The sequence below is a fragment of the Carya illinoinensis genome, chromosome 8, assembly GCF_018687715.1.
Source record: "Carya illinoinensis cultivar Pawnee chromosome 8, C.illinoinensisPawnee_v1, whole genome shotgun sequence".
Classification (NCBI taxonomy): Eukaryota; Viridiplantae; Streptophyta; class Magnoliopsida; order Fagales; family Juglandaceae; genus Carya; species Carya illinoinensis.
This window is the reverse complement of record NC_056759.1, coordinates 8,779,382-8,799,023: the sequence shown is the minus strand read 5'-3', so window position 1 is coordinate 8,799,023 and position 19,642 is coordinate 8,779,382. Positions and strand designations below refer to the sequence as shown.

The window sequence follows — 19,642 nt, the reverse complement described above, 5'->3', positions numbered from 1 at the left end:
TATAAAAATTTATAAAAATTATAATAATAAGATGAAATATTTTTACTATCTAAATGGATTAACAGATTATGGTGAGCAATATTTTAGCCTTTTAGGCGATATTTTTTAAAAAAAAATTCATGAACAATATTGCTATTTATTAGCTAAATTCAATATTGATATTTCTTTACTTGAAATCGATATTGTAACTTATGAAGAAAAAAAAAAAAAAGCTAGAACTTAAAAACAGAGACGGCACCAGTTTTACTAACAGGAAATTTCCTGTTATTTTTACCACAGGACCCAAGCCGGACCCTTTTCTCCCATCCCGAACGGCTCTTTTTACTCTGTTTTCTTTTTTCTCCTCTCTCTCTTCTTCTCTTCTTTCTCCATCCCCGAACGCCTCCATCCAGGAACGCTCTCTCTTCTTCTCTTTTCTCTTCTCTCTCCATCGCCGAACGCTCTCCATCCCCGAACGGCTCTCTCTTCTCCTCTTCTTCTCTTCTTCTCTCTCCATCCGAACAGCTCTCTCTTCTTCTCTTCGACACCCATTTCACCCCTCTCTCTCTCGTTGCTCTGTTTTCTCTCTTGGACGCCCACAATTTTCTAGTGGTTTCTTCATCAACGGCGGCCTCTTCTCTCGCCCAAAAGGTGATTTCGTGTAGCCCATTTGTGGATTTGGTTGCAGAATTTTTTTCTGTGTTATTTGGCCTAATTAGAAATTTTTAAGGTTTTTTTTTTTTTTTTTTTTTTTATGTGATTGCCCCTAATATTGAATTGAGAATAGAGATAGATAGAGAAAACTGGGTTGGTTCTTCGGTTTTTTTTTTTTTTTATTTCCCCTGATCTTGTACATGAATTAAGAGTGTTCTGTCCCTATCGTTATCTCTAGACACTGTACTTTGTTGATGGGGTTTTTTGTACTCATCTCCGAGAATCCAACTTAAGAAAATCTCTAGTAGTAAAGTAATCCTTTCCGGCACCGACTTCGGAAGGTAGGTGGGACAGCAATTACATTTCGGAATAGAGTTGATTTGGGGCTAGGTTGCATTCTTAGTGCTCTAGAAAGAGATTGCTTGTATTAATTGTTGGGAGCTAATCATCTTAGTTACGCCAGTGATGTGGATTAAGTTAGAAGATTGTTGCTTACTTTGGCAGAGATTTTCGAAAATTCTCTATTAGCTTATAGCTATGTTGCAGGAGAGAGAGAGAGAGAGAGAGAGAGAGAGAGAGAGCATGTGCTATATCAATATGTTAGAAGGCTTTTGGGAATGAAAAAGTAGCTCATGCAGCCTGAAAAGGTAATCCATGAATTAACTGCATATTGAACTTAAAAATATATTCAATGCATAATTGTATATGGATACATCTATTTTATTTTACCTGGAAGCTAAGTTCACCCAATGACTTGCTGTCCTCCACCCAGCGCATCAATTTGCTTTTGAAACTGTTGAGAGCTGCTGTGGAGCTGGTGGTTGTTGCTGTGGAGCTGCTCTGGAGCTGATTGCTGCTGCCATGGAGCTGCAGTGAAGCTGCTGTGGAGCTGCAGTGGAGCTGCCAAGTTGTATTAAAATCATAGAGTATGTGTGTCTGTGTTGCTGAATATATATGGTAGATTGAATTTATTGGACTTGGATGTCTAATTTGTATGGAATATAATTGTCTAAGTTGTGAATTTGTATGAAATTAGACCACACATAGAGTATGTGTGGATTTCTATGTATTGCTGAATATATATGATAGATTCTGTCATCTACAAAGCAGATTGGTGACTACACGCCAATTTTGTGTAGGAAGATGACTATAGTAATATTTCTCAAGTTCCCTTCATCTTCCTCGTGAAATGGTCTCGTTTTCTTGTAGTAACGTTAGGGAGGGTACATGATTATTTAATTTCTGGGTACATGATTGTAGTAACGTTAATGTTGGGGACAACAGCTTGTGGAAGAAAAACTCACGTATAGGCATAAATAACACAAGAAAAATAGAAACATGGAAAAAGAGAGTAAATGAGGAACGTACCACCCTCAGCTTAGGAATTTTAGGGAAAAAAAAGTAATAATAATATTTTATTATTATTTGGTCAAAAAATACATAATCCAATGCAGGAATTTTTCTTCATATTCAAAATCAATCTTCAAAAGATGTAATTTTACATATGAAGATGAAGAAACCATTGCCAATGCTCTAAGAGGGCCAAACCATAGCGACCGCTTCAGGTATTTGTTATTTTACTAATGGGCATCACTCTCATCAATATGCATACCTAAAAGGTCAGTTAAGGATTGTAGGTTGTTAAAATGGCTTTTGGTTTCCCTTTGATTGTAATTGCAAGCCTATATAAAATGATTAGTTAAGGGGAGTATGAGTTGTCTGAAACTTGGGACCTTTTCTGAATTTCCAGAATTTGAGGTTGTATTTATTTATTTTTTTCTTTTTAAAATTTTATATTTTACGTCAATCGGTCTGAAGGTTTTTCATGATAGGTTGACATTGGCCTAGCTTATGAGCAAGGTGGAGCAGCTTGTCTTAGTGTTTTGACAGATGAGAAGTATTTTAAGGTAAATAAATCAGTTTTAATCTTTCTGGGCATTCTTATGGCTTCAATGTTGCTGGATTTAGTTCAGTTTGGTGTATGTTTGTGTTGTTGAAGCTTCGTAATGGGAATAAGTTTAGCTTATTGTTGCTTTTTTATTCCAACGCAGTGAAGCTTTGAAAATCTGCAGTTGATAAAGAATGCTGGAGTCAAGGTCTGCTCCTTGAATTGCATTTTTACTTAGTCTATGTTGTGATAGGTATGAATTATGCATCTATTGCTAGCAAAATATGCAGTGCCCTCTACTGTGCAAAGAATTTGTCATAGATGCATGGCAGATCTACAATGTTGTGCATCAGCCTGGTCTTCAGACCTGAAAACGTCCCAATTCTTACTATTCTGTAGGATCTGGCTCAATCAGAGGGATTGTGTTTATCCCATTTCTAGATTATTTAAATTTTAATGCTTTTAAAAGCACATGACAATTTGTATTTTTCAAGAAAGAGAATGAAAAATATTCCTATCTGTTTCTCACATCTGAAATTTTTGTGAAGGTGCATTTGCTGCAGACACCGCTGGAGGTAACTTCACCCCTCATACAGTACCCATACAAACCGGTAAGGTAATAACCGGATGGATATCCGAGAAGTTTGCATGGTCATTTTATATTTTAGTTTCTTACTTGGCATGTTATATGTTCTGTCATTTCTTAAGAGGTTTTGTTTTGTCTGCTTCAGGATATTATTAGTAAGATATCATCACTAGCTCAAAAGGGTCCTTCTGGTGATTATGAGGCATGTCATGCATTTGGGACTTTTTTTCAAACAACCCAAACATCATCTACTTGTTTCCCAAATACTCTTAATAGCCACTCATCATCTATACTTGTTTCCCATAAAAGAATACCCTCACATATGGACGCTTATACCTGGCCCAAATAATTAGTTATAAAATCCATGCAAGTCTTAGAGCATGTTTGGGAAACATTAAAATTTTGAAAATTCTTAAAATTTCTCATAAATTTATAATTTCCTGCAAACATCAATTGGGACCTGTGACTGTGTGGAAAGTAATCTAAATGAAGAACAAATGAACCTAAAAAAGAAAAATTTGTTCGAGTCTGCACATCATATGTCTGCAATCATTGGGACTTTAAGTTTTAATTGTAACCCTTAAGTTTTATGAATCTTTAAGTTCTATATCTTTAAGTTTTATGATTAATTTATGGTATCAGTTACTTCATTTCTTAGGACTATGAACAAACATGTGTAATGCATAGATAGGCTATATATACCATAAACACACAAAAGTCAGTTAGACTCACCCGTTTAATTTTCCTTTGAACTTCAGCACCTCCACACCCGAAAAACAGTTGAATGTAGAAAGTACAGTGGCCTGGCCTCACTTTATTTGGAGAGAGAGAGAGCGAAGAAGAAAGTGAAAGAAAGAAATGCAATTTTCTAAAGAAAGAGTGAAAGAAAAACGCGTCTTTGGTTACTTTTTGAAATGCAGAAAACCGCTTGCCGGTTTATTCGGTTGCCTCTTCACATTTAAAGTTCACCATTGCACCGCCATTCGGTTAACTATTATTTGGTTTCCATTTGATAATTTCATGCACCACTTGAAACTTTGTAAAGAAAGCGTGTTCAAATGAGATAATAGGATTAAAATATGAATAATTAGTATAGAAATATTTTATAATATTCAAACTGTTGAATATGAAACTATTAGTTTAAACTGTCAAAATATTTAATAATTATAAAAAAGTGTGTCCAAATGAGATAATAGGTTTAAAATATGAATAATTTGTATAGAAAGATTTAATAATATTCAAACGGTTGCTAATATTCATCTCTAAAATTAAGCAATGCTTGGCGCATTGCAGTTACTACCTGATTAGTGCGGGCTGAATGGCAGTTTATCTGATTTATATGATAATATATGTTCAGTATACTATTCTGTTTTTGCATTGTATCTGACTGTAGGTCTGAAGTATTGAAGATTTAATGACATTGAAGGGGTTCGGATTGACTCCTTGTGTATATTGATTTGGTCAATTACGTTGTGTTGGTAATTTCCACCCAAGAGTTCAATAAAATTCCCAAGAAAGAATAGAAAGCAAAACAAACTAAACCATGGGCAAGCGAGAAGGGACTAAGAAAGCACCAAGTCTTCCACCAGGGTTTCACAATTCGATCTCACTTAGAGAAGAAATCACTGGGAGAAAGCAAGTCAAAGGTGGTTCCAACAATTCCAGGTCCATGCTAAAACTTGATCAATTGCAGAAGCTATCGGCATGGACCAGTGGACAGGCTGCTATTCCTTCTCTAGGTGCTTTTTTTGGGCATCGTTTGGCTACTGTGAGAGAGGCCATGGGTTTATTGCCTGATCCTTCACTGTTTTCTTGTGAGAGGTTTGTCTGTAACTTGAATTCTTCCATGGTTGTTTTGTTTCTCTGTAGTTGTTGTTGTAGTATTGGCTCAGCTTTGAAGTTTTGATGGTTAGGTTTCATACTGATGTATATGTACATCTTTCTTGAATATTGGATTCACATGTAGATAGAAATATTTCTTCTTGTTGAATGATTACCTGTTTTGGTGTTTGCACTTATGATAAGCAAGGAGTAAGAGTATAAATGAGATGTTTTCTTTTGTATACTTCCTGTGTACACTGGCTATGCCTATTTCATTCGTATGAATAAAATCTTCTTATTACTTATAAAAAAATAAAAAAAATAAATAAATGAGATGTTTTATTGACAGTCTTGTTTCCTTTACAAATTCATTGTTTGTTTGAATTTTTAAGTTGCCACTAAACATAGAACTCAGATTGGTTATCCTGTGTTTAGAGAGCCAGACTAGGCTGAATGGTAGAATTGGTTTTATGTAGGGGAAGGGTCATGTTACATGTCTAGTTGGTTTGTGCTGATATCTATATAGAATCTTTGGGTGTTTAGATGGAGGAGTTCTTAAAGAAAGAAAGAAAAGGAAAAAAAAAAAAAAAAAGCGTAAAAGGAGACTATAGTCATATCTTGTTGGTGGAAATCAAATTCGGAGGCAGATGTGGATTGTTGTCAGCTTGCGTTATACCCCATGTACCTGATTATTATGGAAGGACTATCTGAATACCAGGCCCGTATTCACACTTCTTGGTTTTGTTATCACGTCTGATTTGACTAGAGAATCTTTATCGAGCTTTCTCTCTCTAGTCTTCCATGTGGCATTGACCAGCTTAGCTTATTTTTATTCGTTATAGAATTGAGTCATTATAATATCATGTAATCCACATTATAATGAGATTCAACCAAAAGTTTTGTTCTCAAATGCTTGATTGAATATGATGTATCAAAGTGAGTTATTCAACCGGTTATTTGTATGTGTCAGTTGTCTTGTTATCTATCCTTATTAATTTTAAGATTTTATGGTTTTAACTTCTCACGTTATGTGGAGAATATTGGATGGTATGATGTTTTTATGTCGATATCCTGTTAACATAAGTAAAGACCATGCAGTATACTTCCTAAAAGGATGTACAGTACCACTTTCAGATTGCACGAACAATGGGAGTTTATTAAAAGTAGCTCGAGTGGTTTGGGTTCTATCATCTATGGTTTAATTTGAATTGCTTTTTGAACTTATAATTTTATATGTTTCCTTTTCTAGTAATAAACCCTGATTGCCATGTAATTTTATTACAGATGTGAAACAATTCTTCAGCCGGGTTTTAACTGCACCGTTCGAATTGAAAAGAATAAGGCAAAGGCAAAGTGCAGAAGCAAGAAAACTAAAAATTTTATGCAGAACAATGTAGTGTACAAATGTCTCTTCTGTTCACATTGTAATATGAGGAGAGGGACCCCAAAAGGATATATGAAAGAGATATGTCCCTCAAAGGCTAAAGCATCGTCAAAATCAGAACCTGCAAAATCCAGGCCTCAGAAATGTGCGAGCTTGGAGAAGGGCACCAGAAGCAAAGATGGTATCAATAAAACCGATGGGGTAGCTTCACCAGCATATCCCAGGGAGGTTCCTACTGCAGATAGTCCCATAACTCCTTTAGCGAGAACTGCTACAGCTTCACCAGCATATCCCAGGGAGGTTCCTACGACAGATAGTCCCATAACTCCGTTGGCGAGAACTGCTACTACTTTGTTGGAGGGAAGGAGGAGAAAGAGAAACCTATCGATGTCCAAGAAACCAGTTGGACCTGAAAACAACTTTATCCCCACAGATGCAGAAAAAACTGTGAGCACGTCAAATAAAAGAAGGCGAAAATCTTGGACTAGTCTGAAGGAAATTGCTGAGGCATCGGAGAAAGATAGCAGCCAAAAATTTACTAATTTGACGATTCCTTTCTGTATTTAGACTTTAGACGGATACCGATGGTATCAAAAGTTATGATTTTGTTATACTTCAGTAGATGAATGCTCCCATGAGGAAACTGTGTAGGGAGAGTTTCAGGGATGCGTACATTGTAAATTTGTAATTTAGGGATGTTCTATCATTTTCTAGTTTGGACTTGTTAAGAGTTTTCAAAGATGAGAGAATAAAATTGAATTCTTATAGAAGAAATCAGCTATGTAAAAGTTGTATATATATGTACAAAAAATCCTAACTAATTCTTTCATTTGTACGAGCAGATGGTGTGCAGTGCACTACCATTTGCAGTAGACTACATTACAGTGACAGCCAAAATGTTACAATCGTGCCAAGAGGGCACGTACCAAGCCTATTCTAAGTTATTCGAAAGGATTCTGAAGGAGCAGCTGACGTGGAGAAGCAGTTTGTCATCTTTAGCTGAGGTGGTGATGCCATTTGGTGAAGTAGCTGAGTTGATGTCGTCTGATGAGGAAGCTGGAGTGTTTTTCAGCTTTGGAAGTAGGGCAGCTGGCTCAATATGCCCCCTCGAGCCTAACGGGGTGTCCACCACAGTGAAGCTCGTTTGCAGTAAATGAAATCTAGTTGAGACCAGGAGCTTAGTGAGGATGTCGGCCAATTGATCCTTTGATGGTAGAAAGGCGACTTGAAGAGCTTTGGTAGTGACCCTGTCACACACAAAATGGAAATCAATTTCCATATGTTTCGTACATAAATGTAAAACTGGATTTATGGAGAGATAGGTAGCCCCGATATTGTCACACCAAGGGATAGGTGGTTTGGGAATAAAAATACACAATTCTTTGAGCAGTAACTGAATCCAAAGCAATTCAACAGTGGTGTTGGCAAGGGCCTTATACTCGACCTCAATGCTAGAATGAGCAACAGTTTGTTGCTTGAGGGAGCTCCAAGAGACTAGATTTTTGCCAAAATAGATACAAGAACCATTGGTAGAGCAGCGGTCATCGAGATAACCTGCCCAATTGACATCTGAGAAGGCTTGGAGTTGAAGAGAAGATGATTTAGAAATGAAGAGGCCAAAATTTAAAAGCTGTTTGAGATAGCAAAGCAAACGCTTTGCAGCTTGCCAATGGGAGTTTTTGGGATTATGCATGAATTGGGAAAGTTTATTGATGACAAAAGCAAGGTCAGGTCTTGTTAAAGACAAGCATTGAAGGCTGCCTACACAACTCCAATAGAGAGTGGGATCGTTGAAGGCTGGGGTATCGGATATGGAAAGTCGAGTAGAGGATGCCATTGGAGAAGTGACCCCTTTGGTAGAAAGCATGTTGGTTCGGGAGAGTATGTCTCGAATATATTTTCACTGGCAAAGAAGAATGCCATCGGGTAGATAGGAAATTTCAATTCCTAGAAAAAAAGACAGTTGTCCCAAGTCTTTAATGGGAAACACAGAGCCAAGGTAGCCAAGGAGGTGATCAATTTGTGAGGTTTGAGATTTAGTGACGATAATATTATCCACATAGACAAGAACATAATTTAAAATTGAATTGGAAGTGCACCCAGACTTGACGAAAACACAGAAGCTCCAAAATCGAGAAGAGAGAAAAAATTTGAGGGAAGAAAAAAATTAGCAAGCTCTGATACCATGTCAAAATAGTGTGAATAGCCGAATAATTGGCCTTCAGTTCTGTATATTAGATATAGACTTTACAAGGATGCTATACATGGAAAGCATATAAGTTCCCACATGATTCTAGCCCTATACATGTAAACTATAATCTGTCAAATAATGTATGCTAACTGTACAGAATAATAAATAAATAAATAAGAAAACAATTGCTGGCTAAAATAAGAAAAGAAGTGTGGACAGCAAAGCTATCCGTTGACAGGATCGACTTTAGATGGAAGAAAACCATACTCACAGAATTGAGAGCTGAGCTGTGCAAACCATGCACATGGAGCTTGCTTGAGGCCATAAATGACATTTTGCAAACGGCAAACATGATGTGGATGCTCAGGGTGCATGAATCCAATAAGTTGGGCCATGTAGACAGTTTCATGTAAATCATTATGGAGGAACTTGTTATGGATGTCTAGTTGACGGGGTGACTAGCCATTGGAGACGACAAGAGAAAGAACGAGACAGATGGTAATGGGCTTGACTACCAGACTGAAGGTCTCAGAGTAGTCAAGTCCTTCTTGTTGATGGAACCTCTTGGCTACAAGGCGTTCTTTCCATCGGTTGAAAGTCCCATTTGCTTGGTGCTTGGTTCGGAAGACCCACTTGCAACCAACAATATTAGATAAGGGGGGAGAAGGAAGAAGAGTCCAAGTGTGATTTTCTAGTAGAGCTTGAAATTCATTTCTCATGGCATTGCACCATTCAGTAAATCAGGAAGCAGTTGTGTAAGATGCGGGTTCATCTGGTGTTTGAATGGAGGTGATGAGACAATGTCGTGGCTGGGGATAGGGGATAAGGCTATCGAAAAGTTGTTTTAGACGAGATGAGTTTGTTTTGGAGTGAGTGATTATGGGTGATCTGGGAGGATTTGATGGTAAGTGAGATATGGAATCAGGAAGAGAAAGGTCCAAAGGAAGGGATCGAATGGAAGAAGAATCACAGGTAGGGGAGGAAGAAGAAGGGAGTGGGCCTTACTTAGGGAGTGGGCTTAAATCTAAAGGTGGGCTGTACGATGGGTTGGGAGGGGAAGGACCCAAAGCAAAAGAAGGGATATGGGTAAGACCGTATGTGTGGTTGAAATGGATTGAGGCAAAGGAGATTCAGATTGTGAAAAATGAAGGAAATGAGTTCTCATTGAAAATGACATCACGTGAGATATACAGCCTATTGGAAGAAAGAAAGATGAAGACGCTTATAATCTTTGTGAATGGTACTATTGCCAAGGAAAAGACAAGATGATGAGCGAAAAAGAATTTTGTGATTATCGTAGGGCCTAAGATTGGGCCAACATTCGGATCCAAAAACCTTTAGAAATGAATAATCTGGGTCTTTTTTGTGAAGTATAAAGTGAGGTGATTTGTTTTTTAGAGATGGAGATGGGATTAAATTAATGAGACATGCTAGCTACGGTTTGAAAAGTATCGGCCCAAAATTTGTAGGGAAGTGATGCGGTTGCTAAAAGGGCGAGGCCCATCTCAACAAGGTGCTGATGTTTTCGCTCAACCACACCATTTTGTTGGTGGGTATGTGGATAAGAGAGACGATGTGAAATGCCTTGAGCATTGAGGAGACGGGTTAGAGGCTGAAATTCACCACTCCAATCACTTTGAACGGTTTTAATTTTAGCATTGAGTAAATGTTCAACATGGGTTTAGAAAAGAAGAAAACTAGAGGTAACATCTCCTTTGGAATCAAGAGGATAAAACCAAGTACATCTACTGTGATCTTCAGCAAAAGATATTTAATAATTGAAACCGTCTTGTGATAGATAAGGGGATGGACCCCAAGGCCCAAACATCAACAAAAACTAAATGCAAAGTTCTTAAAGACCAATTAACAGAAGACTTAAAAGGAAGTTTCCGACACTTGCCAAGAGGGCAAGATGAACAAAGGAAATTTGGCTGAGATGGAAAAAACGGCAAACACTTGGTGCGTAGGATTTGAGAGACAAGTCGAAGAGTTGGATGGGCAAGACGGTGGTGCCATTGAGCTAAGGTGGTCCTTTCACCAACAAAAGCAACAAGATCAGATGGTGCTGACGCGGGGGAAGGAAAAAATGTAGAGGCCACTATGGGTTGGTCCTTGGAGCAAGGGAGTGCCCGTCCGTTTGCCCTTCACAAAGAAAACAGAGTCATGAAATTCAAAGAAAACAGAGTTATCATGACAAAATTGTTGGACCGACACAAGATTCTTGGTTATATGAGGCACATGCAACATTTTACGAAGTAAAAAATTTGAAGAAGCAGAGGAAAGTTGAGAGTCACCGATATGAGAGATTGGAAGAGGAGTACAATCACCAACACGAATTTATTCAGTACCGGAATATGGCTCAGATGAAAGATTCAAATTTTGAAGATCAGATGTTAGATGATTTGTGGCTGCAGAGTCTGGATACCAAGCCGAATCAGAGAAGGAAGGAGAACTGGTATAATGTGCAGAAAGAGAGTGTGGTGGGTCAAATTGATAGGCTTGATTAAAACGATGATAGCATTGAAGTGCTACATGACCCACCTTGTTGCAAACTTGATAGGTTGGCTTGTTTGAATTTGGGGGTGGTTTTTGAGAGAATGAGGAGGATCGACCACCACGAGAACGACCGCCACGATGGCCACTGCAGCCTTCACGAGGAGTATTGGATGGAGAAAAGTTGGTGGTGACAAAGGCAGAGGGAGTTGGAAGCAGACCTTGTTGTATAGAGTTAAAAGAGAGGCGACTTTCAAAGGTGAGGAGGAGATTGAAAAGTTCGGCTGAGCTTATAGGAGTGGGTCGCATGGTAATAGATACAACAAATGACTCATACTGAGAGTTGAGGCTATTGAGGAGATAGAGACAACTTCAGACTCATGTAGAGGCTCTCCAGCAGCCATCATTGTTTCGGAGATGAACCTTGCGGTAATAATCTGTGACGTAGAGGGAACCTTTTTTAAGATTAGTGAGCTGGTGGCGGATTTGGAAAATCTTGTCTTGAGATTGTGAGGTGAACATTGTGTCAAGATTGACCCATAGTTCACGGGAGGTTCGGGAGGCAATGGTCTGGGCAAGAATGGGTTCAGTTAAGGAGGAAAGGAGTGTACTGAGAGGGAGCTGGTCCGTGCGACGCCATTGAAGGTAGAGATGGTCTGGTTGGGGAATAGATGTTCTAGATTGGGAGGGAGAGGGAAGGAAGCATGGGAGGTGGAGGAGGAGTTGAACCATCAATGAACTGATCAAGATCTTGGCCATGGAGGTAAGGAATTATTTGAGCACGCTAGAAAAGATAGTTGTCTGAGCCAGCTTGACTGAAACAATGTGGGAGAAGTTACTTGGGAGTTGGAATATGAAGGAGGGGAGGGGATTTTTTTCAGAGGAGGAGGGAATGTTTTCGCCGGCCATGAGGAAGAGACGTTAGTCAATTCTAGCTCTTGATACCACCATGTTAAGAGTTTTCAGAGATGAGAGAATAAAATTGAATTCTCATTGATGAAATCAGCTGTGTACAAGTTGTATATATATACAAAGAATCCTAACAAACTCTGTCATTTGTACGAGCAGATGGTGTGCTCTGCAGTGCAATACCATTTGCAGCAGGATACATTACGGTGACTGCCAGGATATTACAATCGTGCCAAGAGGGCATGTACCAAGCCTATTCTAAGCTATTCCAGAGGATTCTAAAGGAGCAGTTGACGTGGAGAAGCAACTGTCTATCTTTAGCTGAGGTGGTGATGCCATTTGGTGAAGCAGCTGAGTTGATGTCGTCTGATTAGGAAGCCGGAGCGTTTTTCAGCTTTGGAAGCAGGGCTGCTGGCTCAATAGGACTCGTCCCATGTTTGATCCCGAATCACTCCTAGTTCATTTCCTCGGCTTGGATTCTTGTTTCTGTGTCACTGTTAAACTGTGCTTACTGTTGCTTAATCCATCTCGATCTTGTAATTAGGGCGTGGAATCATATATAGAAAACCACCTTTATTTGAGATTTGATGAAAATGAAGATTTTAACATTTTAACTCTACAAAGCCAAACGACAGTTGCTCAGCCTGGGAGTATGGAAAGTTCACATTTTAGTAGACCACATGTTTGTTGAAATTTCTGTTTGACATCGAAGTGCATCTCAGTAACACTAGCACATGTTCGAATTTAATGAGCCTAGTTCAGACAACTGATTGCAGATCCTTGGCCATATTACCGTGTTTCCTATCCCATCAGAGAGAATTTTAGACGAAATGGAAGGGTAAATTTGCTTGGCGCATTCAAGGACTAGGAGAAGACCGCTCAAGCACCTTCGTTATCCACGGGCCGGTACGCCAATAGTCCTCCGGACTGTGGTGTTAATTTGTTCTTGAAAAGGACAAGCACGAGCATCGCAGACAATTCATTTACAGATTTGACGGATAGTAAAAATCGTTGTTTAGCCAATGATGAAAAAGACGACACTGGGGAGGAAGAGAGAGGAAAAAATACTGCTATTTGTTGGGATTCAGATGATATTGAAGATATTCCATCGCTTTTCCGAGGAAGAGTACCTCGAAATCCTGGATAGTTGAACAGAGAAAAGCCGGCCACTAACCCTTCCTCTTCCCTATAAGCTTCAGCCTTTTAGGACTCCTGCGCCAAAGAAGCATGTTAAACCAGCTCCTCCATTGGCAATTTCCTCGAGTGCATTTCTATCAAATCAAGCGTGCAAAACCCTAGTGTCCTTATTGGTATATCCAAAGAGATCGAGGGCCGTTGTTCGGAGGAAGGCGTCTGTTATTCTCAACAAGCGGGCTAGATTTAAGAAAGGGATTTGTTATTAGTAATTTAAGTACATGCATTTTTCTTTCTTTTTTCCATCATTATTGTTTTTTCTTTGCTGACTATGTTGCTTTCCTTTCCCAATTTCTATCTGGGTGTTCTCTGTTGCACTGGGCATCTCAGGAAGACAGGCATTAGAAACGTTATTGATTCTTTGAAGTTTTACTTCTTTGGGAAGGGGTCTATAATCGATAGAATTATTTGATATGACTAGATAGGCCGTTCACCATTAAACAAACACATCGACCAAGTGGCTTACATTCATAACTCTTTCATGTCAATAAATAATGCATGAGCCAGCTCTTATTTTTGGCGTTGGCTTTCAGTTGCTTTTTATCTCTCTATCTATGACTTCGGCCTCCGAATGTAGTAACTAACAGTTTTTTCTTTCCAAGTGTTCTTGTCAAGAAACATCTCCAAGAAGCTCACTTCCCCACTTGCTTTTATAGTTAATGCAGCAGTGCTCCTAGTGCCATAAGGTCCCTGTACGTGCACCAGAAGATAGATGGATGAGCACAACTCAGAAACTTCTATGGTTGCAGGTAGTGTATATAATATATATAGCTTATAACTTATATTTACCAGTGGGGTGTCAACTTCAACGAAGATGGAGCTCAAGTTGAACTCCCAGTCGAGGGAACAAATATGAGGTAATTTGCTTTCATCTGCTTTAACTGTGTCTCTCATTAGCATCTTAAGCATATCTTTCACATGTACCTCTCCCTTACCATATTGACACAGCTGTTCCTTGAAACTCGGCCCTAAGCGCTGAGCCTGCACAAATGAATAAGTGGTAATTTAAGATGATATATATCATAACAGAATTCTTGAGTTTTAACTCTAAACACAATGCAAATCTCATATTCAAATTATATATAAGAAAGCAAGAATCAGCGTTACGTAGGGAAGAACCCTGACTATGTTGATCTAATTTGTGGTCATTCTCTAGATATAACTTGTGTTTGAGGTGGATATTATATAGCTATCCAATGTGAATGCTACCATTCAACTCTTTCTTCTAGTCTTGTTCATCCTATAAAAATACCTTCAATTCTTACCAGCCAACTCCGCACTGTCTCCTCTCTCCTTATTATGTTGAATCTAGTTCCAATTTCAAGCAGAGTGAAAATTCTCACCTTGTGCCATGGGGAGTCGAGCTTTGCATTTGAAAGAACGTGAATGCCTGGAGAAACCTCTTGAACGGCAATGGGTTCTCCTTTCGGCCTGTTGGAGACATAAACCATGGATTTGGAAGAGATATCAGCCACAATGAGGTTAAAGCCGTTATACTGATGGGCCTCTGTTATCAATTCCTCTGCAAACTCCTTTGGAGTCTTTGTGCTCTGCATTCATTCCATGCCAAAGAAAATAATAACAATGGTAATAGAAAGTGAATCAATTAAACCATTACATTTAAATTAGACCTATTGGGCTATATATCTTATTGATAACGATGAAAATGGGCAGTAATTAGACTTGGGGGATATAGATCTTTGATTATGTTATTCAAAATAACATTATGTACCTCTAAGAAAAGCACAGGCAGGTCTCCACGACTCTTTGCCTCAGGGAGATTATGAAGCTCCAACACGTTTGTTAGAAAAGCTACCCTCCCTTCTCTTGAACAAGCCAACCATGTCCCTCCTGCAACCTCATCTCTCCCTCCTAGTATATCACCACCTTCCCACCATGCCACTTGCTTTGTAGGCCTTCATGCACACACAAAAACACCAATCCAATTATGTTCCCCGCAATTCAAACCAAATACAAAGAAAAGCAAGAAGACTGATCAGTATTAGCTTGCCTGTTGTGGTATTCATCTCTGTTCTGCAAGAGAAGAAAAGGGAAGAGCGGGTGGACTTGCCAAGCAAACGCAGCTATACACATTGTTCTGAACTCGAAAACTCAACTATTCTGCAATTTAACAGATTGAAAAGCTTGGCTAGCCTTTAGTCACTGCTGAAAACGAAAGAAACCCTATAGTAATCACTAAGAAAGAGTACTTGTGGAAGAGTTGAATGAGAATATTCACTTGCTTTTGCAGGTGTGTTTTTGGCTGATCCCTTGTTTCTTACTTTATAGGCTGCTTGAACTAAGAGCTGCTGCTGCTTGCTTGCCTGCATCTATTGCAATGTGCTGTAGCTCCGTACAAAACAGGTGGCCATGGCCGAACCTAGAATTCTAGATCGTCGGTGGCATCTGCTAAAAAGATGTCAAATAAAAAACTCTTTCACCCTTTTAGATAAGTACCCAAAAAGTAATCTGAATCATCAATTTGTCAACTCCAACTGCTACAGTACTCTGGATGCTGATAGGAATGACTTTTTCAGGACCCTACCCACGCAAGGCTCACACCCTAGCGGGGTCTAAATCCGAAATCAGCGACGTCGCGGCTAGTTAATTTTAAGGAGATCGGTGACGGCTGGGTACGTACGGTGGATGTTTGACTAACTGTTTTAGAAACTGAGGCGCCGCCAGGCATTTACTTCGTGCGAAATTTTATTGCCACTTGCAACTGCCCAAACAAGGAAAATATTTGAACAGTGCTATATCCACCGATATATTTGAAAATTTTTTAAAAGAAAATTCATAATATCATTAAAAAATATTTTCTTAATTATTAATAAAAAAACCCATTTATAATATAGCATTTTTAAACTATTTTCTTGTATGGATTTATTAATTTAAGTCCTTCGTACATGAGTGTTATATAACTAAAAAGTAATGTCATATATCACAATCTCATCTCATTTTTAATTTATTATATAAAATATGATATATTTATAATCATTAACTGATAAAAATTTATCTAATAAAAGATTATTTAATATAAATAAATACATCACATCGTATATAATAGGATAAAAGTGATGACAGTATTGTATATAGAATTTTTCATAACTAATATTGAATATTCAATAATTCTTATATAATTCATTTTATCTCGTATTTAAAACCCTATATTGGAGATTGTTGATCCGCCCAATTATGATTTATTTTTTCTTTTTTATTTTTTTATTTTTATGATGAGTAGTGCTTATGCACAGTATTAAGTGACAGTTCTATTTTATTAATATTTTTCTAATTTAAAATTAAAATGTTTACATTTTTAAGTAGCATGATACATCAACACGTAAAGTTATGTATATAAAATTGAAAGTATGGAAAAAATTTTCTTTTTATGATTGATTTTATTTGCATAGTGGCCCTCAAAGCAAAAATAGTATAATTTGTTTTTTTCACGTATTAAACATAGTGACCTTGATAAAGTAAAATAATTTTGAGATAATATATATTGTTTCTAGTAATTTCCATGTTAGAAACATTGAGATTTATAGTTTGCAGACATTTGTGTAAAATATAATAATTGTTGGTATGATAAAATCACTACCATGGATGTTGAAAATAATAATTTCTTGTAATTATTAACATGTATCTAATTTTAAGGCTTGTCCATGCTCGCAGCGTTAATGTTTGGAAAAGCTCTTTTTAATCTTAGGCCCTAGGTGTACTATTTTTGAATGTTTAGAGGACCTTGTGTGATGTTGATTAAGAAAATTGGGAGATAAAATGCTTGGAATTTGTCATGGTTGAGTTTTTAATTTTATTTTTTGCACGAGTGTTCAAGAAAACAACGTTCCAATCAATCTCGAGAGTGCACAGACATTCAGTAATAAGTTTTTTATAAGTGTATTTCAAGTAATTTAAAAAATATATATATTTAAATTCGATAACCCTTAAAAATTATTTAGACTCAAGAAAATTTGAATCCTCAAACCCATAACCTTTACCGCTAGAGATATACTTTTTGCAGTCGGCAGATGTAGTCGGCTGTAAAAAAGTGAATTAATACGGAACTTACATGAAAAAAAAAATTATTTTTATAACTTTTTTTTATTCATGTAGGTCTCCCTGAATATAAAAAAAAAATTTTATAATTTTTTTTTATTCATTCCGTACAGCCGACTGCATTTACCGACTGTATGTAGCAAAGCCCTTACCGCTAAATCTAACCCTTAGGGTTTATAATTGAGCTTGTTTTTGCCCCTAATTGAATTCTCAGTGTACAGTAAACAACTTTACACCTCATACATACGTTTAAACTATAAACTAAACAAGGTTCTAAGATTTCACTAATCTTATGGTTGTTAGAGCATTAGCATTGATTTTCCTACATGCATCTTCAAAATCATATCTTTTGAAGATTGATTTTGCATATAAAAAAAATTCTCACATTAGATTATGTATTTTTTAACCAAATAATAATAAAATATTATTTTTTTAATTTTTTTTCTTAAAATTATTATTTTTATATATTTTATAATTAGTACAATGTACTAAAAAATACCAGTTTCATTTATCTAAATACTATCAATTTTATATATCAAAATGATCAATTTCATCAATAAATATTAATATATACTAAAAAATATTTTAATGGGTAGGAGAGAGAAAAAATAGTAAAATAATGTTTGAGGAGTGAATAGTACTTCTTCAAACTTGAAGAAATACTATTTATAACTACGTAAAATTTTGAAGATGCATAATTTAATGTAGACCAATTTAAAGGGATATTATGCAAATATGAAGATAAATATGAAGATGTATAAATCATTGCCAATGCTCTTTATATATTAACCCAATCCAATTTTATAAAATATATCTCAACAATAGTAATTATTAAATAGTCTTGAATAATAGACACAGGGTATTCCCAACCTATCATAGTTATGTCAAAAAAATGAATATTTATATATGCAATTTGAACGACGGGATATGTTGTGATAGGTTCTGAATATACCACGTTATCCATAATGAATGACTCCTCAATAATTTTCCATCTCAAATAAATGTACTTGGGTTGAATCTAAATATCAAATACTGTACTTTCAAACTATCTAGGGTTATCTGTACTTTGCATGCCAATTTATTAAAACTAACACATTATAACTACAAAAAATGGGACACTTTGCACCCACTTTAAACTATGAAAATTATTTAAAAAAAAAAAACTATGAAAATTGAGATGAATGAGAAATAGGTAATGTAATACAATAATAACGATTAGATCTTAATAGATGTGCAAAATGCCAATTTTGGTATCATAATACACTATTAGCGTTTAGATTTTCATGAAGTGTACAAATTGTGTAATTTGTGATAGTTTGAATATAAAATGAGTCAATTTTCATGGTTGATGGTGGCTACGGTGCTACCCCTTGGATAGCTCGATCTAAGCCATCTCGTGGTAGCCACCCATAAGGATTTCAAACGTAATTTTTGAGTAATATTAGATACAGTTATATATATAAGTCCTGAGCATTCTATTTAAAAAAAAAAATTAGATCTATCATTGGAAAAATTAGTTTTCATGTGGGCCATAGATATATCAATTTTTTTTAAAATGAGTGCGTGAAGCTTATACATTTTATAACTGTAAATATAATTTTTTTATAAAAATTTAATTATATATATTTTTGAAAAATCCTACATAGAAGCTGTACATCACGCATCCATTTAATCAATATATAATTTATCATTTTTATTATTTTATCTTAATACTTAAATATATGTATAATTAAATAAAATAATAAAAATAATAAATCACATATTAGTTAAAAATAACAAATACATATTAGCAAGACTTTCTTATAACATTTGTTATTTAAAAAAAAACAAAAAAATATAGTAAAATTATTTGTTATCCACTTGAGTATAGGGCAGACATTGAAGCCGGTTATTTGCCCTTGACTTGGCGGGTCGGTTATCTGGCTTCGGATTCCGCTTGCCCAATATAATAGCCACCGGGTGGTACTAGAGCCAACGAGAAGCGCTACCGAACTTTTGTACCGAGTGTAATTTTTTTTAAAATTTTTTTTAAATCTATTTAAATATTAAAAAAAATCTTAAACTTATTTAAAAATACTTCATCATTGACAATTAAGCTAAAAAATTAAAAAAAAAAAAAAAAAAAAGAGCTACTTTGAAACAACCTAGTTGCTTTTGGGCGAAAAACAGCCATTCAACCTGGCGAGTACACGTAAGAAAAAGGGAATGAGTCGTATACATTGCATGGCACCTGATCAAATTTCTTCCCCTTCAAAAATCACATTCCCCACCGATTGGACGGGGATGAAGAGAAGGATGAATAGAACTGCAAAATAATTGGGCATCTAGTTGGAAGGTGGCTGGAGGAGCATAAACAGAAGAAGTCTTTTAATCATTTGGGTTTCTTTTATTTTCGAATTTATGAGTTTTCTCGGATTATAAGACTTCGCGTGAATAGAGAGTTGTATAATTTGGATTTTCTCCATTCCTGGGCATAATTTCTCAAGC

At 36.5% G+C, this 19,642-nt stretch overlaps 2 protein-coding genes across 7 annotated transcripts; one reads left to right on the top strand and one right to left on the bottom strand.

The window, feature by feature from the left end:
- The first annotated feature begins 315 nt into the window (after positions 1-315).
- On the top strand, positions 316-7,086 carry LOC122318262. 5 transcript variants are annotated; one of them, XM_043135482.1, is made up of 7 exons: positions 316-630; positions 1,406-1,559; positions 2,466-2,540; positions 2,685-2,729; positions 3,070-3,132; positions 4,501-4,928; positions 6,213-7,086. In XM_043135482.1, exons 6-7 carry the CDS (start codon positions 4,651-4,653, stop codon positions 6,877-6,879), a joined length of 945 nt encoding a protein of 314 aa, XP_042991416.1. In that variant the 5' UTR covers positions 316-630; positions 1,406-1,559; positions 2,466-2,540; positions 2,685-2,729; positions 3,070-3,132; positions 4,501-4,650; the 3' UTR covers positions 6,880-7,086. The 5 variants fall into 5 exon arrangements, with proteins under 5 accessions (XP_042991416.1, XP_042991415.1, XP_042991419.1 ...); XM_043135481.1 differs by having other exon boundaries at positions 3,070-3,137; XM_043135485.1 differs by having other exon boundaries at positions 2,685-2,774.
- Positions 7,087-13,496: 6,410 nt separating this feature from the next.
- Positions 13,497-15,739, bottom strand: LOC122318263 (transport and Golgi organization 2 homolog). Of its 2 annotated transcripts, none has more exons than XM_043135486.1 (6): positions 15,343-15,739; positions 15,111-15,220; positions 14,832-15,015; positions 14,443-14,649; positions 13,889-14,080; positions 13,497-13,789 (listed from the first exon to the last, which is right to left on the bottom strand). In XM_043135486.1, the coding sequence occupies exons 2-6, from the start codon at positions 15,191-15,193 to the stop codon at positions 13,652-13,654; spliced, it is 804 nt and encodes a 267-aa protein (XP_042991420.1). In that variant the 5' UTR covers positions 15,194-15,220; positions 15,343-15,739; the 3' UTR covers positions 13,497-13,651. The 2 variants fall into 2 exon arrangements, with proteins under 2 accessions (XP_042991420.1, XP_042991421.1); XM_043135487.1 differs by having other exon boundaries at positions 15,339-15,363.
- Between the last annotated feature and the right edge of the window lie 3,903 nt (positions 15,740-19,642).